Source organism: Parambassis ranga, chromosome 4 (assembly GCF_900634625.1).
Source record: "Parambassis ranga chromosome 4, fParRan2.1, whole genome shotgun sequence".
NCBI classification, from domain to species: domain Eukaryota; kingdom Metazoa; phylum Chordata; class Actinopteri; family Ambassidae; genus Parambassis; species Parambassis ranga.
The window spans coordinates 19,067,091-19,092,692 of record NC_041025.1 but is presented as its reverse complement, the minus strand read 5'-3'; the positions used below and the strand labels follow the sequence as shown (position 1 = coordinate 19,092,692).

Here is a 25,602-nt window from a genome sequence, read left to right as displayed (position 1 = left end):
CAGTGTCTCTCTGCATCTGTCTGTCATAAACGCCAGTGCGATGTGAGGATACAGATTGTTGTGGGGTTTGTAACACAACATACCTTGGTGGACAGTCCTCAGGGCACGGCAGCAGCTGCCTCTTTCTTACCACCTCCATCACCTCCTGGTTGGAGAAGCCGTAGTAAGGCTGCAGGCCGTAGCTGAAGACCTCCCACAAGACCACACCAAATGACCAGATGTCTGAGTCTGTGGTGAACTTGCCGGAGGCGATGGCCTCGGGGGGCATCCAGCGGATGGGCAGCAAGGTTTTAGGCTGTAAGCAATAGTAGTCTGAGGAGTAGATCTCTCTGGAGAGGCCCAGGTCAGAAATCTTGACGTGGAGCTGTTCCCCGACTAAAATATTCCGAGCTGCAAGATCTTTGTGAATGTAGAAGTGACTGGCCAGGTACTCCATCCCAGCAGCCACCTAATTCAGATTATTGAGAAGAAATTAGATTAAACAAAACTGGTCAAATTGAATTGGGACAAAAAAAAGGGGAGCTTCAGACCCTACCTGTATGGATATGTGCAGAAAGTCGCCGTGATCCAGGCTGGATTTCACCGTGCCGTCCTCATCGCTACTGCAGCCGACGTCAGAGTGTGGCGAACGCATGATGAGGAACTCGTGGAGGTCCCCTTGTGGCATAAACTCAAACAGCAAACACACCGGCTGCTCCTGGGTAACCACTCCCAGCAGGCACACCACGTTTGGATGCTGCAGCTCCGTCAGCACTGCTGCCTCCTTTGACCGAATATGTCAGAGAGATGATGGTGAAACCCCAGCAGAAACACATACTAAAGAATATCTAAGCTTTTTACTAAAGACTTGAGGGGCTAAAATTAATTTTGGATTTGAAAAATCTAGGTGTAGTGTGACTTTGGAAGCAGGCGGCTCAGGTCTGCCCTGTTTTCTTTGTTTTACACATGTCATCTACTTCAGTGTTCCTTACAATCTAAATCTGTCTGGACGACCTGCCGGCCGTTACAGTTTATTTTTGGAACTATTTCCAGTGAACTCATCCACAGTTCAGTGATTTTTAGCTGTATACAGTCCAATCGCACGCCACATTTACCTTCTGTGGAAATATAACAAGACATGCTTCAAATCCTGTGGGAAGAGAGCTCTTTCCACTGACAAAATAATCTCTTGTAGTTTATGATGCTAGATTATTTTAGTAACAGGTTTTCTTTTATATAGTGTGGCTTTATAAACTTAAATCTTTGGAGGCTGTGATCCACTCTGTACCTGCTGGAAGTCAGACCACTGCTGGCCGCTGGTGATGTCTTTCAGTGTCTTTATGGCTACCAGCTGTGCCTGGTCCATGCCCGGCAGATACAGGTGACCCTTGTAGATCTTCCCTAAATTGCACTCTCCGAGCTCCTCCATGAAGCGCACAGCTGACAGGGGAAGCTCTTTGGCTTTACTCTGCGGGGAAGAGGAAGAAAAAAAAAAGCGTGACAGAAAGATTAGGTCATTATTTTCTTTCCTCGCTGTCATCCTTGTGTGGAAAAGTGAAATGCTGACATGCAGTTTACATTGCTGCTTCTAATTCCATGCAGGCAAACTGCCTAATGCAACATACATGTTTGATTTGTGAAAAAAAAAATTCGGAGACTTGATAATTGTCATAATCAGACCCAATCCATTACATCAGCTCAGGGGATGTGGGAAAGCTGTGAAATCTGGCAACACATCCTCCACAGCTTAAAAATGTCATTACTCTGATGGGTTAAACAGCATTTAGTAACATTAAGCAACTAAAACTCCACTGTGGAGGAGACAGACTGGAGGTTGGTTTGCACCTCTACATGTCTAAATGAAAGAATAGGCAAGCTCATCTAACAGGCTTCTTCATTTTCAACTGACTAGTGAGGATGTCCAGTCTTAGTTCACTTAGGTACAGAGGTGGAAGAAGCACACCGTGTTGTTGTTGATGAAGACTCTCAGTGATCCAGCTCATCTTCAGATGATAAAGTTGCTTGGAGGAGCAGCGCAACATCTTTAAGAAATTCTGTTGCCCTGCTTCAAGCTCTTCATTTACCATCTAGTTGACCTGGCATGGTGGCATGCTAATGGTTCAGAACATTAGCATGCCCTTTAGAAGTAGTGCAGCAAAGTAAAGACAGAGAAGATGGCACCTACCAGCTACTTAAAAATCCTTTCCCACCATTCACAACTTATTTTTATGAGTGACGTTTGTCTATCAAATGACACTAATTAATTAATGGATGTATTTACTTAGTCATGAAAGGCAGAGGGAAATCAACTAATAAAGAAAACAGACAAAACAAACACATAATAAAAAACAGTTTTTAATCTTCATCTGGGGAAACAATAATGTCAATATGTAATTTTTAGTCCCATTAGACTATGCATGTTGAAGTGAGGGTGTCAAGCTATGTGGGTGGAAAAAAGGGAGCTGCAGTAAGGGTGTGTGTGTGTGTGTGCGGCTATACTTGGGAGAAGATAAAAGGTGAAGAGAGGTTGGCAACGACTTTCAGATTCCAGGAACTCTGAGATGAATAATGAAATTCCTCTGTGAGCAGGACACACACACACACACAGGTCTGTATGAGCTCTGAGGGGGGTGTCGGTGGTGAGTGTGTGTTGTATATTAAGACACACAGATGTTTTTAGTTATGGGTTTGTTTCACCCCTTCTTTCCTCCCCACACCCAAACCCTCAGATCCTCTTCACACCACCACAGGTTTGTGTGTGTGTCTAAAAGGATTGTCACAGGCAGTGGCCTCTGGTTGACCCTGCAGCAAAGCCTGCTGGGTAGCTGCCTAAAACCAAAGTTGTAGATCACGAGAATTAGAAAAAAAGACACTTGACGTGGCAATTAAGTGTCTAAATATGTGAGGATTTACCACTCATCGAATAGATTTAACAGATAGGATTCACACAGAAATCCTCATTTATTCATATTATACATGTTTAAACAGATGAGAACTGCTCTTCTGTAAAACCTTAGAATGGATGGTGATGTGATCTGATATGTGTGGAACACATTTCAAGACCTCGTTGTCCACAAAGACCATTTAAAATCAACTGTATAATTCCATAACTGCATGGTTGTCACTCTGAAAAACTCTCTGCTGTAAACTTGACTCTCTGCAGATACGAGTCGTCATCCAAACACAGCAAGGAGAGACTCCCTTTTTAGGTCAGTGAGACATTTGTTCCAATCCAAAAAACAAAATAAACCAGAGATATTAATGGCTTCTGATGCTTCTGTGACATTTTGCGGGTTCTTCTACAGCTGTTGACGGTAATGTTATACACGTTACCTTGAGCATCAGCTCTCGATTGCAACCCCACACCCCGTCTACCTCAACCACCAAAAATTATGTGGAAAAGATAAACAGACATGATATGACTGAGTGTGCAACCTTGAAAGAAACATGATACAGATCCTAACATGAGCTATGTGTTGGCTGGGAGAGCAGGAGCGCGATGATCTACATTACAAAGAGGGTTCAGTGAAAAGAGGGAGGGTGAGGAGGGGGGAGGGGGAGGTCCAGAGGTAAAAGGGATGGAGGGAGAGGCTGAAGAAGAGCAACAAAGAAAGATGGATTAAGTGCAGAGCAGGAGGGAGAGGTGTGTGGAAACAAGAGAGAAATAAACAGAGAGGGAAAGAGCTGCAGTCAAACATTCCTGGACCTGCTGAGATCTGATGAGAGAGATCTGAAGCTTTGCCTGAGACAGGTCATTTACACACACACACACAAAACCCAGCGACCCCAGCATGCAGCAGCGTATCCCAGTTGACACACTGAGGGTGCTATGCCAGTGTTTTGACTCCTTCTGCAGACTGTTCTCATGACTTAAGAAAGACAAACAAAGAGAGCTACAGGAGAGTCTGACACGCTGCGCCACATGAATAGGTTGACCTTAAGGGTTCCTTTTGAGTTCTGGGGTTTTTAGTTTAAAACATTCAAAAGTAGAGGTCAAATCTGGGGTTTTTCTATTGAATTTATAATGATCCACAAATTACTACACTTGTTGTCTGTCTCTCCAGGATTTCACGTCAGCACTGCAGTGCACTTATATAATATTAAATATTAACTACAAAAGGGCATTTCCTGAAGAAAATGCAAGTTTGATTGCTGCAGCTGTAGCATTGCTTTGAACGCTGATGTGAAGGATTGCTCTGAATTGCTGGAGAATCGGAGCAATTTAGAGCTCTGTATGCCTCTGTATGTCAGCCTGTCACCATGGTAACAGCAGAGGAGACCTCAAAAACCACTCCAACTTTGAGAGCCTGGCAGGAAACGATTTGGAATTAGAAAATTCTGAATACAAGTTTGATAGAGCAGCATCTGATGAGCGTTTTAAGACTAAAATGGAGTCTGTAGCTTGAAATTTGTAGGAGATACATTTGGCAGATGACCCTCATTGAAGGGCTCTCTCATACACTCCCATGTTAAAAATGATGAAATTGCTTAATATTTGAAAAAAACATATTTTTTTGTCTGTGAGATGAACGTTTTGATAGTTGAATGGCTGAAATCAGTCAATGTATGCCTAGCAGCAATCAAACTAAATATAAAAATATAGCATTGCCTCTTCTAATAAAACAATCAGCTCAAAGTATATGAAGAAACAGCAGGTAAGATATTATGTCAAAAATATCTATGTATTATCTGTTTATACAGTTCTAACCTGATGTTTTAATGACAGTACGACGTGTTGTGTGCTCTCTACCTTTGGCTTATACACTGTTGTGAGCATGGACATCTCCACGTTTTGTCCTCGGACCGGTTTGGGCTGGCGCGGCGGAGGAGGCCTGGAAGATTTCTGGTTGTTGCGGCACACACATATGAAGAAGAAAAGTAAAGCAATGGCCAACGGGATCGCCACACTGGGAACCAGGATGTACATGATCTCCATGTTGCTGCCGCCAGACTTGTCCTTGTAGTCTATAGAGATGAAGGGAGGCAGAGGACTTAGTCATAAGTGTAACAGCACCATATGCATGTGTTCCAAACAACGACTGATATGGTATCTCACCACAGACAGGTATGTCACAGAGCTCCATGCGGACCCCATCGTCCAGCGTGAAGCACCAGGGGGCCTCGTGTTTGTTCCCCGGGTTGCGGCAGTACGAGTGTCCCCCGTTCAGCTCTGGGAAGCGGACGGCATTATATGTGTGGCTGTGAGGATACTGGGAGTTCCACGGCTGACACTGACGCCCCGACTTGGTCATGCTGACGGTCCCTCTGTAGTCTGCACCACTGTGGTTGTAACACTTGTGATCTAGGAGAAAGAAAAAGTTGAACAACTACCTGTAAAGCAGGCCCCCATCTTCAGACAATAATAATGTATTTACCAGTAGTAAAAGAGCATAATTGTACAGTATGTCTTACTCTTGTTAATGGGTTCAGCCATGGGGATCCCGATCCTCAGACAGTTGGCGGCCTCGGGGCTGTCAGAGGCAGCCAGGTCCTCACAGTTCGGCAGCTTCAGTCTCTTCAGTATAATCGGGTTGGAGCGGGCGATGATGTACTCTGTCTTACATAAGTCGTTCTCCAGGATCTCACACTCGTCCTTGCAAAGGTCCCGAGGTTTGTCCGTCCCCGAGCTGCGGTCGCACGTTGGGAAGGCGAAGTGGCAGAGCGAGGGGATGGCAAACTGAGAGCAGCGATCGGACAAATGGTTGGAGGTTCCGATCATGGTGAAGGCGGCTGGGAAGAAGAAAGCGAAAGGTTTCATAGTCACACATCAGAATTAATCTGTGATACTGACTTTGTTTCATAAATACACAATCCTGTCTCCACTGGGTTTTTTTTTTAGCATCTACGTGTATAAGAGATCAAAGCCGGAGACTGACGGCAAATGCTCCAGTTTTAAATGTATGACTCATAGTAATACTGTACAGTTATTGCAAACATATGCCTTTTTGTGGTTGTCATTATTAATAAAGATGCTATGTGCCGTTTGGAAAAGAAGACAAGCGAATAAAAAGTGGATAAGTGAAGCTGGCTCCGACCCAAACGTTCCTCCGGCACATGCTGTTTGAATAAAAATGATCATAAAGATCAATAAAGGTGACGTTAAATTTAAGATGCTGTATGTGGATGTCCTGGCTGTGATTTACAGTCCCTACTGTAGGATTATTACGACTCTGCAGCAGCATAAATCTTAATTTTCATCCTTGATGTTTGAGATTTGTCCTCTGGCCGCTCTGTCCCTGAACAGCTGCATGGATGCAATCAATAACAGCCGGATTAAACTGACCTTCGAGGATAAGTGCACGTAAAAAGAAAAAAATAACAAAAGAGTAAGAAACTAAATGTCTCTGTAAGAAAAAAGTTTGAACTGAAGTGTTGTCCTTGTTTGTTATAATCAATACAATGATAAAAGTAAAAGCATATTTCTCAGATATTGAGGCAGAAGGGCCTTAAACATAAACATACTGGCATTTCTCACCTGTGATTTGAGTCTCGATCTCTCCCTGCATCTGCAAGGAGTCAACATAGATGCTGCGGTTACCGATGAAGCGAGCGCAGGCTATTCCTCTGTACGGCTGGCAAAAGCCCTCCTCATCAAAGTCCTCCCTGAGAGGACACAAAGAAGAGACGAGGAGGAACATTTTAATACTGTCTTTACATCTTCCTGCTAGAAAGGCACAACATGAGTTACTTGCAGATCTACTGAAACGCCACTAGAGGTCAGCCTATCTTTGAACATCACACAAAAATCAAGGCTTCAAGTGAAGGGGAAAGGCCGTTTCTTGTTTGGCTAAAGATGAGACTCATGTCAAAAGCAGAAACACACACAGACTCACACAGACTTGCACATCTCAGTTCTCAGCACTGATGTAAACTGCTTTCTGTCTGAGTTGATATTTGGCTGACTTAATTTCTGTCATGGCAGAGAGATGACAGAAACATAACAGACAGAGACATAATTTGAAACACATGCAGAGAGAGAGAGAGAGAGAGAGAGAGAGAGAGAGAGAATCAAGACTTTTGGGCACTTTTCTAACTCTCCTTATTATTACTCAAATGGACTAACACACACACAGACAGCCACAGCAGGCTACTCGCTCATTGTGAGATCACACTATCATGTGTTTTAAGTCGTGCCATATGGGAACTTTAAGAGCAGGAACAACCACAATATACTTTAGTATAGGGCAGTACATGATGCCACTGCACACAGACACATATATCACTGGCTGACATAAAGTACATCCTCATGCTTCAGACGGTGCTGCCGTAATAATGGCAAACAGAAGGTCTCACTTTGAAACTACAGTCCTAACTTTTAAATAGGTAATACATTATATTATAAGGTAGGTTATATTCATATCGTATTGTTATATATATTTTTTGCTGTTAATTTTTTCCTCTAGCTTTTATTGTTCTGGTGTGACTTGCAAAGTTTTGGAGATATAGTATCATTTCCTTCTTTCACATATAAAAAAAAAAACTAAAAGGCAATCAGCTTGTGGTTTTCAAGTGCCAAAAAAACAAAAGTGAAACTCTCGAATAGCCAAGTCTGTTTCCAGAAATTATGATGCAGTTACTCAAGAAAGTCCACTCCACAGACGGTTAACATGCACCAGGAACTATTTTAATCCTAACTACACAGAAGACATGTTGTCATGGTGAACCGTGGAGGACACCATTATTGTTTACATCCAGTCAATGCCGTCACAAGCACAAGCCTGCCATCATGTACATATGCATGCTGTCTATCCTTATACAGAGCTTCTACTAAGTTTCCGAACAGGCCTTTGTTGAGGAGAGGCAGCCAGTTTTATGAGGGATGTAATAACCTGTGAATTACACTAATTAGTCCACATTCTAAACTGCACTTAAAGGATGCAACAAGGTGACAATGGTGCAGACAAATGCATGTGGTCGCAACCACACAACACACACTCAAGTGTGTTGGTGTGGGTCAGTAGGTTCCCCCTCTCTGAGGAGTGTTAAGTGTCTGAAAGGCCAAGGTCAGATCCTTCCACCCCTGTCTGCACAGGTCTAAATGGGCTTTCCAGACACACATAAGCTATAAAAGAGTGGTGTGCCGATTCCACAGAGATACGCTAACATTGCAGCTTAATACAGGTTTAAGCAGATTTTCTCCTTTGAATATGTAATTTCCTACTAAAATATGGATATCAGTAATAATGACTTCATGCTGCGGTGCGCCTGCAGAAGGCTTAGTGCCCCTTCAACGAGCCACAAACATCTTCTTTCCCTTTGGTGGAGAGCTTCTTCTCTTTAGGTGAAAAACCCATGCCTGTTATTAAAGTTATGAAGGAAGAAAAAAAGCTACCGCTGTGAAAAATGGTTGAATAATCTGACGTACAGCTGATTGATGGGTTGTTACCATTCTCAATGTGAAACTACAGGAAAAGCATGGGGCTGGAGTGCGTCCAGGCGGCTCAGAGGTTGTGAGTCTGGTTGTGCGTCACAGAGGACGGTGGACACACACACATCCACACTAGCATGAAGCCACACACAGACAAGTAAATGACAAGGGAGAGGATACGGTCCACCACAATGCAGCCAGATCCCCGTGGGTAAATTACAACTCTGGCCAGTCCGAACGCCCTCAACCAAACCAGCTCAGCCCAAATCCCAAATCACCCCTCGGTGCTTTCCTGAAGTTTAATTTCTTTTAAAAATCGACATCAAGGCCGTGTCTGAGCGGCTGATTAAATGTCTATATCATGTCCAGAGCAGCAAAAATGACTTATAACATGTCTAAAGAGGGAAATGTGTAGAAAAACCCTATGACTGTGAGACATTTGAGGGCTTCCTAAAATCATTGAGTTCTGTATCCATGTATTTTTGTGTTTGTGTGTGTGTAAGCTATCCCAGCCATGGAGAGCCAAGTGTGGTTGCTATTTGTGTAAACAGTGGATAGCTGTTCAGGCCTTTTATTTTACACACCAACGCCACGGGCCCTCTGTATAATGTTTTATAACAGATAATTACAAGGGAAGGCTTCTCTCTCTGAGACTCGATCTATAATCCAGATATAAACAGAAAGGCGAGCCTCACCACAGAACCTAAACAAGGTATGCAGGACATTGATTCATTGTCCAATTATAATTTTTTTCCCAGTCTCATTATTTATTCAGGGAAGCGCTAGCTAAGCAGTCATGCTCTTTGTTTTTTTTTTTTTAACCCCCCACCACCACCACCCACCATCTATTCACAGCCATATGCTTACATAGATTCACACCTGGGTGGTGCTGGGAAAGCCTGGCTCAGTTGTTTATAAACTAACAACATCCTTATTCTGTCAGACATAAATAATCTTTTGTTTCTCTGACTCACATGAAGTGTTGATAGAAAACTGAATGAGCTGAAACATCATGAAACCAGACAAGAGTGTGAAAATGCTGACGTCAGCATTCTCAATTGCTACTAAAACCTGAGCTAATATGCTAATAAGTTGAGTATTTGTGAGTGTTTGTCTGGCATATTAGCATCCTAGCAATGTATGGATAATAATGCAGCTAGATGAACCGTCTAGATGAACCGTGTTGTAACAGTTTGAGCCTAATTTCAAGGTGCTGCATCCCGTCCGAGGCCTGAAGTCTTCAGATGAGCCCTACTTTATCTTATAAAACATTGATGTATGAATATAACGACACAGGCTCAGCCCTCATCCCCGAGACGAAAAGCAAGCGAAAGCACGACGAATGAAACATTTGCAGGACAGGGAGAGTTTTTATGAAATGTTAAGCCCACAAAACCGGAGCAGTCGGCTTGATCATCTTCTGGAAGAAGATGGATTTTGGCACCAAAGACAAAACAACTGGATTCTTTTAAAACACATAATCAATCAAAATGTCAAGTGTCCCTTTTTGTTTCTCTATCACCACAGACAGAGCCACACATCCAAACCACCTCTCAACAAACTCTCGTCACATTCATCTGCATCAATTTTTCTACAATGAGGCAAAGAATAGGACTGATGACAGCCAGATAAAAAAGCATTACTCAATGTTCATCATTATTATGTTCTAAATCTAAATCCTGCATTATTCTATTAGGTACTTTTGAGTGTGTGCTTAAACATCTATTCCCGACTAACCCAACTCTTTTTTTCTGTTTCGAATTTTGTTTTAGCGGTTTTGATTATGGACTAAATCTTAAGGGTGTAAACTTGGGTATTTTTCCATTAAGAATCTGCGGGCTGTGATGACGACTGCGTGTTGAGTTTTTGGGGCTTAAAAGGGATGTGAAACTTCTTTGTTATAGGGAACAGAGAAAAGGATGGGATTTGAGTGCAAGGAGGCGAGGGGCGGATCCCGATGACATCTTAGATTTCAGGCTTTGGTTTCCAGGAGCTGCTGTGGGTGCTGAGTGAAGAGGGGATGAGCTGCAGGCAGCATGAGGTCACAAGCTGATGGATCCCGACTGGGGATGGCCCACGTTTAAAGACTCTCTCCCTGGGTTTTTCTTTTAAAACACTTCTAATCAATATTTATTGGAGTTATAAACAAGTGATAACAGCCCATTGAACAGTACGACAAACCTTCTAACACCAACACATGATCACTGCAACCCTACTGTCTGTGCACGTAACAGTGTGTGCTTGTATTAAAGGGAAGGTGTCCAGCAACAAATTGAAGGCATTTGTGAGTCTGGAACAGAACAGATGGGCAGAGAGGATGAGAGGAAGAAAACAATAGACAATCCCTGTCCTCAGAGGACTCTTTCCTTTCTTGAATAATATTTCTGACTAAGAAGATCAAAAAACAAAATCTGCTCAGCATTATTCTGTCTGTTTACAATTAGGAGAGGTTCCACAGAATTAGTGCTCAGCTACACACATCATTTAGGTTGTGAACGTTTTATTGTTAGATCTGGACAATGCTGAAATATCATATTTGTAATGGTGACCACAGGGCAGGGAGTCACTCAGTACACTCACTGACAGTCCAGTTCCTTTATCACATGCTGAGTGTAACGATCTCTTACTGACAGGGAGCCAAAATGGCCACCAGAGGCTGAGGTTGACTGGGATCTATGGCTGCCGGTGGCCCATGACCACACTGCGAATGAACAGCGAGTGAGGGCAACCGAGGCGCTGCATTAGGATACAATGGAGAATGAGCGGGCCCTCTGGGTCCTCATGTTACTACTGCTCAATGACTGCAACAATAGAGGCTTCTGTCAGAGAGAGAGAGGGAGTTTCAGGGCTTACTGAGAGAGAAAGGAAGCAAGAAGAGACTTAAGAGATGAACGTGGGGAGATGGGTTTTCTCTTATTTTAACTTTCAAAGGAAGATGGCTTATGTCTAATAGAATGTAATGCTTTATGGCAATTGTAGAGGAAAACAGAGCTCAGAAAGAGGGGTGATAATAAAATAGTAAAAAACTTAAACAAAAATCTTTAAGAAAATAGGGTACTGCTGCTCCAGGAACCTTCAATTTGAATGGTTTGATCAGCTTGATGGGAAGACATCACATTTCCTGATGCATGAAAGTTATGACCTCATTGTTTTCCGCTGCAGCTTAACGGCAATGTCTCACTAAGTCCGGATGCTTTGGATAATATGGCGCGTAATATAATGTAATACGGTGTTTCTAGACCAAAGGATCATCATTTTCTTGTCTTTGTAGTGTGTCACTATAGTAAATAGGGTAAGGGGAGCCTAGTACGAAGAGTCTGTTTATATGAATGTCTGCACTTTATACGTCATCATGCAATAGCTTCAGTATCTTAGAGCTATTTAACAGGAACAATAGCTTCCCCATTCTAGAGATAGGTAGCACACTTTGACTACGAATTACTAGACTTTGCCCTCACAAGCTGAGAGTAACAACTCATGGAGCTCAGGAGCTTTAATAACAGGGTTATAGCACATACATGGTAATTCAACATGCAGGGAGGAAAGGACCTCATCATCAATCCCGTCACTCCGCACAAAACTCCTGACCCGGTGACATCACTTCCCGGGAGGACTGCGGCGTATCAGGGGAGCATTTGTGAAGAAATCGTGTCAATCAGCCTGTCACTTAAAGGGACAGGAGGCAATATGTCTCCTAAAAGCTAAACATAAAGACTGGTGGTGTTTAGACTGACACATACACACACAAACAAATGAGGGGACAGGGGTCAACTAGTAGAATTAACTGCAAGAGAGGTGGCTGAGGAGGAGGAGGAGGGGGTTTGTTTGACTAATCACTCCAATAACCACTTTCCCAGTGTGCAACAGTAGTTAACATTAGCAGGCGTTAGCAACAAAATGCTGCTGTCTAAGGTACCGATGTTTCCTTAAATGGATGATGGCGTTACAGCATAATGTATTAAACAATCATTGTATTACATGGCAACATGGATATAGCCATATTCTCTTGAATGTGTGTGTTATGAAATCAGTTACAAGGTTAAAGCAAATATTAAAACATGACTCTCCAGTATTGTCACTGGAATATGAGTTCACAATCAATTATTGTCTTTCCCCCTCTGGAGCAGTATTATAAACTTGATTCATTGTTTTTCATTTTTTGGTTGCTGTAAAAATTCCTGTCTTTACTTTTCCCTTAACGACATTCCCTGAATTAACTCCAGGCTCTCTGCAAACATTCGTGTGGAAATAATAATAACAGGAAAAGCAAAGAAAGCAGAAAAAGACAGAACAGGGGGAAAGAGATCGCCAAGAGCAAATTTACTTCTGTGATTTAGACAGCACGTACACCCCTCCTCTCTCTCTCTCTCTCTCTCTCTTTGCCGCATGATTTACGACAACATATTGCCTTGATCACAGGTCCCGATCTGAACACACAAAGGCAGACACTTAAAAAAAGACAGGAGGACACATGTTTTGGCTGACTAGCTACTGACGGTGCTTTAGGAACAAGAAGGCACACGTTTAAACACGAGCGCAGCTTCCTGAGGAAAGTGCAGTAATCCTTGATGAGAATGATTAAGAGTCACTAAAGATGTGTACTGTGGGTTTAGAGAAAACACTGTCGCATGTAGAGCCCATAAATAATCCCTCTTTACACATACTGCTGTCAGAGGTGTCTGCAGGACACGGAAAACAAGCCAAATGGGATTAAGGTAGATTAAAGAAAACACATTTCCAATAAAGCTGCTAATCCGCCAATGACAACATGCGTTGTAAGCCTTTGTCTAATTGATCAATTTTCTGTTATGTCTGCAGATATAAATCATCATTGACTTCAATCTTAACACTGATTTTTTTTCCACAGAGACCGTCCTGTATATTCCACAGTGAAATGCGTCTGCATGAATCACTGATGACTTTTTCTTGACTGGAAAACCTTCCTCTGCTACATGCACCCAGAGAATTATTATTATTATTGTTATTATTATGTTCTCTGCCTCCATATAAAACCCCCATCTGACATTCGGTGAGTTCAGACAAGTTGTCTGGAAGTTTTCTGGGGATTATGGGTGAGCACTAAGAACATATATCTCAGGATGAAACTCAAGCAGACAAACCAAGCTGAAAGAATGTGGGCACAACAGAGAGGTAAATCACAACACTTCATCAGAAACCAACCAAAGAACCCACTCAGTCATATTAGTGACACTAATCCTGTCCTCAAACCTCTGTGGGAGGATTACGGGGAAAACAGACATGGATATAAGAACATAGAGGACTCGCACAACCCTTCTTTTTGCTGACTGTGCTGTTTTATTTAAAACAGTCCAAAGAGGATATGGCTTCCAATAAAATGATTATTTATTGGCTTGTGCCCTCTTAAAGACAAACGGGACAAACCAGGACGTTATTCACTTGGTAAAAGTGAGCCAGACAAACACACTCCCAGTTGTCACACATATTTACAATGTACTCGATATATGTGTGTGAGCATATGGGCCTTATTTATGATCAAGAGATGGAAGAGAGAAGAGTAAAAGAATACAAGCAGCAGTAACACATACACTTATAAAACATACACTGTTTTTAATTGATAATAAAACTAAAGGCCTCGTCACAGTAGAAGAATTAGTTATCTTTTAATATTTCTACATACTTTTTTCCAAAATAGGGTCCCCCATAGAGGCATCTCTCCCCCATGCATACTCTCACCTCTCTCTCACCTCTCTCTCTCTCACATTTGACACAGGGATGTTAAAAGAGTACCGGTACATGCAAACTATGACCAACCCAAGGTAGTTCAACACATAAAAATGTTTCTGTCTAGCAGACTATGATCGTTCATGTAGTTCAAATTATAGCCATCATGAGCACAATCTCAGTGATTCAGTGGCCTGTGAGTCTCAACCAAGCAGCAACCTCCAGGGCTCAGACATGATGCCAATGCAAAGTGATAAAATTTGCAGTTCAGGCTGCAGCATCTTGGAGCTGGCTCCAAAAGTGAGTCAGTGCAGACTTCTGCAACTACCTTCCTGCCTCAACTGTATTTAGATATAGTTTATATATAGTCTTTTTACTGTCAGTGGTCTCAAGGTGTTATGTGTGGTCCGATAAGGCCTCAGACATAACAAAATAAGCAGCTGAAATGAGAACTATTTATGTCTTCTGTTGAAGTAATTTCAGACAGCACAGACAGTATCATTTAATCAGTTTGCTCAGTGTATGAAACCTTTCCTGTTGGTGGAAGAACATTGGAGTTAAATCCAGAGAGTGCTGTTTTATCACAACCCAACATGTCCCTCTGGTCATATGCATGCAATTTGTTGGGCGCCCGGACTAATTAATTCAAAACGGATTGATAAAGTGACCTCATCTGATAAAGGAGAAAAGGCCGTCCTTTATCAACACTCCTGACATCAAACTGCATTGATCCTGTTAAGCTCTACAAATGACTAAATCCTCTGGCTCTGGTTTGCAGGATACAGGTCCAAACTACAAACAAAAGCCTCTATTTATACCAAGAAATACTCAAGGTACACTGTGTCTCACACACACAGTCCAACGCCACTACCAAGGGCAAAGAAAAGCACTTTCTGTGTATACAGGTCTCTTTTTTTCTGCGTGTTCATGGAGGTTTAGGGCAGAGTTCAGGGAAACCCCACATACCCAGTTCTAGGCATTAAAACCCTCAGGGAGAAACCATGCTTTAGAAAACACACACACACACACACAGTCTCCTAAACCACAGACTTTACCAGAGCTGACCTTGACCAGACCTGCCAACAGGATCACCAACAGACAGACACAAGGGAATCTGGGAAACAGGAAACAGGAAGTGGGTCTTGTCCAAGCTGAATGTGAAAGCTCTGTTCATAATGAAACTCATGGTGTGCGGTAATGTGTGTAAAGACAGACTTATAGCCTCACTAAGACCTAATAATGTAAATTGCTTTAATGGTTAAATAAGTCTACACATCATGAAGAGTGTGTGTTGGTTTAAATATGTGTGTGTGTGAGAAGCCCCTTGACCTGGGCAGCATTTAACAGAGAGGAGAACCAGGCTTGTGGGAGGGGGGCTTGTGGTGGAATCTCTGGTTTCAAACAGTGCCAGTGTCCTGGGACCGAGCCATGTCAAAGGCCCCATCCCCAATGAGCCATATTAGGGCCCTGATCCTCAATCAATCAGCACTGCGCTAAAAAGAATCCACAACAAGGCAGCAATTAAGCCCCGCCGAGAACTTAACTAAACATATGTGAGAGATAGAGTCTGTAAGAGTGACTGTGTGTGCAGTGTTTTATTTGCAACTGCGAGTGTATACGCTTCCAGAACTGCGTGTGGGTAGAAACCCCAGTCTACTCCGGACATGTAAAGTAAGGACAGAGGTGAAAAAAGTCCCAGCAGGATGTCTTTGTTTTTCAAAGTGGTCGGGCACACACTTAAACACCGTCCAAAATTGAATACAAGAACAGACAGGCGGCCATTTTTTATTCCCTCTGCCAAGAAAGTTTCATCACTTCATTTTCTATGTTTGGCAGATACATACTAAGCAATGTGGTGTTACTGCAACAGCTATCGCTCCTATTCTTTTCCTAAACTACGGGTTAAGTCTCTGCACAGAGCCCATTGTTGGCAGGTTCACAACAGCAAGACATATTTTTTTAACCGGATCCCAAAAAATTCAAGAGAACCCCGTGTTAGCCTGATGCAGAGAGCTAAAGTGGATCAGCATGTGGCAGAAGGCGGAGTGCATCCAAAAATTGAGTGGGCCTGTCATCCCCTCAAGTCTGAATGGGTGCGATGCCTTGTGGTGTGGAGCAAATCATCATTGGTCCTGGCCAGCATCTGAGAACCACAGCGGTGTTGACACTGGCACTGAGGTGAGCAGAAGTGAAACCGAAATCCAGAGTTTCTCCGTGCAGCACAAACAAGTTCACAGGCCGAGTTAAGAGGCTATTGTGACCAAAAACAACAAGAATTCTGCACGGCGGGCTGCGGGGCTGGTGGGTAAGAGGACAGGATGGTGGATTTCAACTGTGCGTCCGGGCTTCATATCAGATTCTGCACATGCAGGGGGGTTAACATTTATCACATATGTACACACAAACAAGGACTACTCTGCTGTGCTGTCACAGTGTCTCTTAGATTATTAGTTATAAAAATGGTTACTACCTAAATGTCTGTATGGAGCATTGAGTTAAAACAGTGGGAATATGCCCAGCTCGGTCCAAACAAACCTACAAACAGTCCTGAAGATCCCAGAACCACTCTTTAGGCTGCTATCTATACAAAATCTAAAACATAGAGGAGGTTGATAATTTTTAATTTCTTTTATTCCAAAGTCAGTGCTGAAAAAATGAGGCACTGCTCAAATAGAACTTGGCAATGGATGCATACCAGAGAGGGGCGAGGTCTGAGGTGGAACTGATAAACACCCGTGACTACTGCAAAGTCATTTGGAGCAGGAATAAGACAAAAGCCAGGGGTTTGCAGGTCTGGGTGGGTAACGTGTCAATGTGGAAGAAGCTCTAGACTGAGTCAGAGTGGCATGTATCCCTTATAAACCATCTTGGCGCTAAGCTAAGCTAACCAGCTGATGTGGATTCATATTTAGCAGGCAGATATGTGTGACATGTCTTTTTAAGATGGTACCTTAGTAAATCTGCAACTGCAAGAGTCTGTGTTGATTAAACTGACTGTATTAGGAGGCAAATATTTAGTTAACGTGTGTTTTAGTTGAAGACTGCAAGCCTGTGATTTCACAACTTGAAAGGAATGTTCACTGAGCATCTGATGCGTTGCAGCAATTAAACCATATTGATGAAACGATGACTGCGGTGCGTTGTTGCTGCCTAAGCCTGCTGGAGGAGCAGCTTTATGGTTTGCCTTCAGGTTTAAATCTTAAGTGTGATGCAAAAATAGCTGCAAGCAAAAAGCTTGTAATAGATTGACTAAAATAATCATCATGCCTGAGAGTGTTATTGTGGCTTCATTTAGAAAGATCTCTGCCAGATAAAACCTTTTTTCATCCTACACAGACCTGCCACATACTGCCTGTGTAATTACCAGCTGTCTTGATAAATCATATGCTAATTACATAGACGTTGTAAGTACAAGCCTTTCAAAACAGCTGCTGTAAATGAGAAAGAGAGAAAAAAGAAGAAATCTTAGGGTATCAATCAATCTATTATGATTACTGTACACACGTATTTGAGCAGCTAATACCTTTGAACAAGCCCGAGCAAGCATCAGAATCAATTTACTGTGACATCTTCAAGACATTACACTTTTTGGAAACTACTTCCTTAAACCAATTTGTCAATCAACTCCTGCACTGCTCTCACACACGCACACACACATATACACGCTACAGTCCTGCCTATACAGAGTCAGCTTACGCCTTTGTTTTTAACTCTTTGATGCTTCTGACTGTATAATTGGATTGCCAGCGTGGTAACGGCGGCAGCGCGGGCCTCACAGCCGTTGTCACGTCAGCTCCCAAGGTCAATTTAATCCAATGTGTTGACAGCTGGCTAATTACAGAGCCATCCGCTGTGCATGTGTTGGTTGGTTTCTTGCCATACAGCTACAGAAATATACAGTATATATACATATATATGTTGTTGGGAAAACTTAAATACTGATGTGTGTTTACACTATATTACAGTTAAACATCATCATTCTGAGTCGTCAAGTTTCACCCAAACAAGATCTCAACTGGCAAATTAATTGTAAACTTAGACAAAGTAAATAAAGCCGTGCTGTACATATTCACATAAATCTGCTTATTAACAAGTCAAAGGTAATTTAAGTTAACATTTAACGTTTGTATGCATGTTTAAACAGTAAGAGCAACATCACTCAATGAAAACACCATCGACCGTCCATTTTCTCTAAAAAAAAGGTGAGTGAAGCACCCTGAGAATCTGTTCTTTGTTAAACCTGTCTCTCCTTCAGAGTGGACAGAGAGGAGAGAGGAGGCACAGGGAAGGGAAGAGAGAGAGAGAGAGAGAGAGAGACGGAGAGAGCAAAAAGCTGCTATTTCTGTAATTGCTTTTTTTTTTTTGCCGGTGCAGAGAGAGAGGTGCTGGGGAAAGTTTGGAGAAATTTAAACAGCCTCGACAGCCAGGGTGTAGTGTTATTAATCTTTTTAAACAGGGAGAAAACCCCTCTATTATAAACACAGACAGAGACTTGGGGATCAGCCGCCGTGTTGCATAAAGTCTGTTTATGGCTGCTGTCAGATTAAAAACGTCTTATGTCCACTAAGTGAACATTTTTCGTACCTATAAAAACTGCTGTTTTTCCAAGAAGGTGATAAGTCTGGTATTTTGGTGCAAGAGAAACCTTCAATTTAATGTCAATTTGCTGTCTTTGCTGAGCCTTGTTTTGGTCTGTTTAGATATATAGGCCAGAATATTTTACAGTTCAGTGAGAACTGTCTGTTTATGCTACAAAAATCATACTTTAAAACTCAAATATAGGTCTTTTTTCAACCTATAGAGCAGATGTAAGGCTTTACCGACCTCCGACATGCATGTGAAGCCTGAATGAAATGAAGTTACTTTCACTAATTTCATTATTCTTCAGGTTCAGTCCAATCTGCCAGCTTTGATCAAATTATTACAAAAACACACAGAGCATATGGTTACATCACAGATGGGCTTGTGCTGCCCTGTCAGAGTGTGAGCAGTGTGTGAGGAGTTAATCACTGATCTGAGCTTACAGCTAAACCTCATGTCGGCTCACGCAGCTAATCACACCTGAGCGCCGCCGACCCTGCAGGACCTGGGAATCAAAGAAAAACATGCACCCCTGAGTGTTAATGGTACCGTCCTCCTCCCACTCTGCTAACACTGTTTTTCTTTCACTCCCTTCACCCTGCCGTCTCACTCCCTTTTTTTTTTTTTTTTTTACTGCAAATGAAGGAAGCAAGGCAGCGCGCAGACAGAAAAAGAGGGAAGCAAAAGAAAGTTGGGGGTCTAATTTTGGCAGCTAGACCCCCCCCCCTCCCTCCTCCTCCCCCCATAACCCTGTGTTTGTTCTGGCCCTATGAAAACATCTCCAAGGAAGAAAAAAGAGGGAGGAGGAAGGTGGACGCAGAAGAATGTAGAGAGGGAGCATTGACACAATAATGTGCTACCTAATTAGTGATAACTGCTGATCAAGAGAATCAGAGCTGCTGTAGTGAAATATGAGAGTTAAATGTAAATCTGACTTCCATCACAAAGACTGGTTGGCTTAATTTAGTCTGTTGTGTTGGACTTATTTAAAAAAATTGGGAAGAACACTTCCTAGGGAACATTGACCGCAGTAAATATAACGCTTCCACTTCATACAAGCTCGAAGCACAGAGAAGCACAGGTTGTAAAATCATTCTTCAGTTGTTCCAACACTTCAGGATTTCTATGGATTCACAGCACTGGCTTTGGGACATGGACTTATTATGAGGTTTAAAAAAAAAAACAGTAGTGTGAAACATGCTGTGTAGTCAGGGCAGCTCGTGAACTGAGATACAGCGATAATGTGCCAGACCATAAACAGGGATTCCAGCATTTTTCACAAGTTGCCTCTGGTGGTCAGAAATCTGTCTATGTTGACCTCCATGCCGTCCAAATCCTCTCCTATATATGTGTGTGTGTGTGTCCGTAGTGTAGTCTGAATGTGTAGAGAGAATCATTAAACCATATATAGTGCCCTCAATGTATCCCACAATGCACCATGAAATGCACAATATGTACCACCATGCATTGTGCTCAACGATACAGCATGTTTTGATTGTGTAATAGCAATGACAGTATTAACAGTGCTAAAAAAATGATGCCCAAGAATGCCCATGTGTCAAACACTCACACATGGCTGCCTCTGGGTGAGCTTTGTCCATTTTTATAGTACAAAAGTGCAGATGTAGTTTAACTTACTGAAGAAACAAGAGCATAAAAGTTATTACTAATGACTAACTTAAGCAGAATTCTGTTTGGACAGACCCAGCCTTGAATATTGAGTCACTAGATTTAATACCAATTTTTTTTTGTTGAAATACTTTAATAAATTGCTTAAGGCTGCCCAGCAAGTAGCACCACACACCAGTGAGATGTGAAATGCCTTGCCCAAGGAGACACAACAATGATTAGGGAGGAGTTGGGATTGAACCACCAACCTTCTGGTTATTGGACAACCCTGCTCTACCACTGAGCCACTGCTGCCCTAAATGCTTCTCAATGCTTCTGATAGCATTCAGCCTTGAGACTGGTATCAATCTTCTCATCTCACTCTCAGCCAGCACAGGAATGAAGACATTCCCTAAAAGGTTAAACTGTTCGTTTAATATAGACTTGACTTCACTGGAATGTTTGGGGTTTAAAGTCTCGACTGGTTAAAATCCCGGAACAATAAAAAAATAAAGAGAAAGCACAGATAGGGTTGACAGATAACTGCATACCTTCCATACCGAAAGACACCGGTCTCGACACTATTAACTCGTGATCTGAAAAGAAAATTTTACTGTTATAATAACTTTCCACAATATTTTCTCATATTTCCAGGCCTTCTGTAGTTCAGATCTGCTTTACTGTACAAGCTGCCTGGATTGTCAGATGATTCCTCCAGGCTGTCAGCTTTTAGTTGGCCTGTGGCTACTCTCAAAAACCCAACCCTCAGGATACACATGAACACACACACACACACTGTAATGTTTTGTACAGCACAGAGTGTATACTTTAGCTCAACGTGGAGGGGATGGAAATCATAGCAGAGACCGGAGCAAAGACAACACAGAGGACTCAAAGTTCAGGTTCAACATGGTGGGTGGCAAAAAATTTGTGAGTAATATTTGTGGCTCATTTACACCCAGAATACGGAAGTCACTCTGCACGATGGGGAGTGAGAGGAGGAAAAAAAAAAAAGCGGGAGTGGAAGGCAACAAATATGTTTCATAAAAAACTGAGAAGCTTCTGTAGCAAAACCTGCCTCGAGGAGAAGCAGACGTTCTGATGCTTGAACAGCTGCGCTATGAGGTAAGCGGGCACAGGTCATCACATGTCATCATTAAGTGACCTTGTCTTCGTGACGGCTGCCACCGTAACTTTACAGCTAATAAGCAGGCCGTGACACTAATGATGAGCAGCAGTAACGATCAGCCCACCACCACCGCAGCTCGGCCGCTGTCAAAGGAGGCCCCTGTCTATTTAAATGAAGTCTGTAATGAGTGTAATGACTCAGGAGCTCAGGCTGCTCTCTGCTTGAGCTGCTTTCCTGTACAAAAATCTGGCAGGAAGGAAAAAAACAACACAAGGAGAAGCTGAATTATTTGAATTTGTAAAGTAAAAGAAGGGTTACTTTGAATCTTTCAACTATGGCTAAGCCATACCATAGATAAGTCAAGCATTTTCCTATGCACAGCATTAAAGACTCCAAACTGATATTGATTTGGGGCTGATAAACGAATAAGCGAAACCATCAGCAGGCTTTGCGTGCTGGGTTTAATATTACCAGCTCTCACCGGATGTACCGCTACATTCAGCAAATATAGAAAATCTCCCAGCCACACTGCACAGGTAGAGCCAATGCAGGATGCACAGATGATCTTCAGACCATTGCTGAAACCACTTGAATTCGTTGCTGCCATCACGGCCAATCAAATTTTATGGCGAAGCCACCAAACAGGAAGTGAGCTCATTTCATGGCAGCGCTTTGCTGTATCATAACCAACCTTGGTCACATGATCCTTGACCCCTTTCCAAGGGGTCACAACCAATCTGGTGCAGTTTGGCCACTAGAGGGCGACATGTTGTGGAATTGGGTCGTGAATCCTCGGAGTGCTAAAGACTGTTTCTCTGACTTAACTACACTGTGTTACTTCAGCCTTCTTCGCTTTTTGCAGCTATATTTTGTAAAGTTCTTTGAACTCATTCTGCTTATATCAAAAATTGAATTATTAGTGGCAGTGTCACCCTAAAAATGACTCCTGTCAGCATGTAATGTGAAGCCAAAAATCACATCCTCCTCATCTAATCCTCATTTAATTTTCCATTCTGATCCAAAACCCTGCACGACTCCATTAGAAAAAGTCTCTTTGATTTTTCTTTTTATTGATATTTCCCTCGATTTTTTTCCACATTGTTTGTGAGCCAAATATCATCTATGAAACAAGGCATAATTTGGAAAAATCAAAAACATGTAAACAAAGGGAACGGCAGAAACAGATGTTTGAGAGGGATCCTGCACAGACTGTGTGTGTGTGTGTGTCTCAGCGTGTGAGTGGATTTACTACGTGTCTGATACCCACTTTGTGCCAGCAGTTTTGATTCACAGAACGCAGCATGGAACATGGCAGTGAGCCTCGCCATAATGTCATTGGGGAAAATCATCCAACTTAACTTCTTTGATCCTGCGGGAATCAAACGAACTGAGAAAGTTCATCCAGTTTTTATCCAATAACACCGGGGAGACGTCAAAACAAAGCGAAGGGAGCTCGCCAGACTCAAGCAAAAAAACAAAAAAAATGGTTTGGGGCAGCGATACTGCTACTGCCAACTGCATGAAAATATAAAAGTGGTGCTTATTTTTGACAGTGGTTTGGTTTTATTTGCTCTGATGACCCCTCTTCTTAATTAGATGTGCATGTTCGTGTTGAGAGATCAGAGCTTGGTGGTTGGTTTAGGTGTACGTTCAGGCAGCTGGCAGCTAATTGGGTGACTATAAAAGGTTATATAACTGAAACCACAGAGACAGATGGGAGTCACTTTTCTATCATGCCCATTTCAGACAGCAGTCGCTCAGCTAATTAAACAACTTCATTACACATTAGAGGTCTCATTATTGAATGAGTGGCACAGGTTTTGAATTTTCTAACATTTTGAGTAATCCTTTCTAATAGGAGTCCATTATAAGGATCAGTGTGTTTGTACAGACGCTGTATCAGTGAGCACCAGTGTCTACTTTATCCACATGGTACATATTCCACGCATACAGACTCCATATTCAAATGTGAACCATGTGAGCGTCAGTGACCGAGTAGGAAAAAAGCAAAGCAGAAAAGCACATGTTGTATTAAGTGTACATGAAGCCGCACTGAGACCTGTACTGATAAAATGGAAAATGACCGACCGGGCCATGTTATGATGGGAGTGTTTTCTTTATGGGACCTTTCAGAGTGGCAAACAAGCACTGAATCACTGTGGTGAAAGATGCAGCAGTGGCTCAGTGGTTGGTGGTTCGATCCCAACTTCTCCCTAGTCCTTGTTGTGTGTCCTTGGGCAAGGCAATTTACCCACACTGCCTCCAGTGCACTCACTGGTGTGGTGCTCCTTGCTGGTCATTGTATGGCACTGCTTGGTCAATCCATGCATTTTCATAACATGCTTTAGGGTCACAGAGAGACAGGAGCCAATCCCAGCTGCCAGTAACACTCTGGACAGGTCACCTGTCTATCACAGGGTTGAACAGTAATGACCATTCGTGCCTGCTTCTACACATAAAGCCAATTTAGAGTCATATTAACCTAAAATGGACATGTTTGTGGGAGGAGGAGGACGTCCAGACTCCACACAGAAAGGTCCCAGCTAGCCAGCAGGAACCTTCTTCCTGTCTGCCAGCAGTGCTCATGTACAACAAACTGGCAAAAGGTCCGAAACATGACCAGGAGAGGGACCCTTAGGCTCCATTAATGACGAAAACTGGTTAGATAGAAATCCAGAGTGTGTGTTTCAGCAATACAAACCACACTCCACACGATTTACAACAGCATGGCTGTGTAGTGAAAACATTTGTCTCATTATGAAACAAATAATCGAGCAACATTTCTCACATTTGATATGGTTCTTACCCCAAGTGTTTATATCATAGACACAATGGAAACATGCCCACAAATGATTGTCAGGATAGATGGCAACAAATCAAAGCAGACAACATACTTGCAACCCACACACAAGTATGTCAATATTCTGTCGAACACACACAAATCTTCCTGTAATTTTCAAACCACAATAATCTGTAATATGTGATGAAACCCTCCTCTGTACTGCAGTGTGGTAAGCACAGTATGACCAGACTGACAGAGAGAAAAATGGATAGAGGAAAGGCAACTTACGTTGGTCTTCCTGGCAGAGGTGTAGGGAGTGGATCTGGAAAGGAAGACAAGGAGATTTCTTTTTTTTACAACAGGATAAACAATATTGTTCCCAGATTTTTCTCTCTTAAAGCTGCCAGCTACAAGAAGAATCAGCTGAGAAGAGTGTTGCTATGTGGAGTCAGATCTCTGGTAAGAAGAGAATTGTAGATTTTGACTTACCAAATTTGACAAACAGCACACCTGTGGTGGACACAGTGCCCTGGCTGTTGGTGGCTACGCACTGGAAGTAGCCTGTGTCTGTAGTGTCCAGGTTGCGGATGCGGAGGCGTGATCCGTACGGCGTGGACCGGTAGGAGACCCGGCGAGGCTCCTGCATGACGGGGGCGTCGTTCTTCAACCAGCGGACCGAGGGTGGCGGGTTGCCGGACACTCGGCAGAATAACTCGGCTGTGTGGCCCAAAGAGGTGGTTATGTTGTTCATTGGGGCTTCGAGACGAATGAAATACAGCCCTGGAAGACAAAGAAAGTGTGGGTAAGATAAAGATAGATAGATAGATGGGGGAAATTCAGGAAAATGAGGATAACATGGACGAGAAGTGGTAAAAAAGAAGCCAACTGAGAAGAAAATCTGAAATAAAAACACGCGGAAGCTATTGTTTTTCAGGCAGCCAAGAACAAAAGACATAAATCAAATAACACTTACTGTACTATAACAGAGCCAGATATTAAATAGAACATGCTGTAGTATAAAAAAATGTGTTAAAACAACTCTGTGTTTTCAGACACACATATCCAGAGCCTGATTTTGTGAGTTATTTTGTGGTTGCCACTGTCATGACACCTAATTTCACTTTTCATCATGGTTATTCGATGCCAAAGCGGTGTACTGTAACACCCCGGCACAACACCGCGCTGTATGGGAAAGTGTAAAGCGCGGTAAAAGACAGAGGAAAAACAAGAATTTAAAGGTTCTGGAGGGCCACCTAAGAGTTTAATGTGCAGGAAAAACATTGGTGTTAATGTCATGAAAAACCTCTGGAAAGTTTCCTCAACCCCAAAAACCCATCTTAGGTATGCAGAAATGCTGCTGGTTGCACAAACGGGCCAAAACAAACTAAGGAGGGACGGCATGCACAAGGGAATCTCAAATACTCATCAGATGCATATTTTTGAATTGAGAGG

General features: G+C 42.6%; 1 protein-coding gene across 1 annotated transcript in view; it reads right to left on the bottom strand.

Moving 5' to 3' along the window:
- Window positions 1-25,602, bottom strand: part of ror1 (receptor tyrosine kinase-like orphan receptor 1) — a 103,500-nt gene that overhangs the window by 2,623 nt on the left and 75,275 nt on the right. Inside the window, exons 3-11 of the mRNA XM_028404665.1 lie at window positions 24,640-24,930; window positions 24,439-24,472; window positions 6,455-6,582; window positions 5,392-5,709; window positions 5,036-5,281; window positions 4,730-4,944; window positions 1,268-1,447; window positions 536-763; window positions 84-448 (exon numbers count right to left, since the gene is read on the bottom strand). Of these exons, the coding sequence (XP_028260466.1) occupies window positions 84-448; window positions 536-763; window positions 1,268-1,447; window positions 4,730-4,944; window positions 5,036-5,281; window positions 5,392-5,709; window positions 6,455-6,582; window positions 24,439-24,472; window positions 24,640-24,930 (2,005 nt within the window). The remainder of the gene's footprint in view (window positions 1-83; window positions 449-535; window positions 764-1,267; window positions 1,448-4,729; window positions 4,945-5,035; window positions 5,282-5,391; window positions 5,710-6,454; window positions 6,583-24,438; window positions 24,473-24,639; window positions 24,931-25,602) is intronic.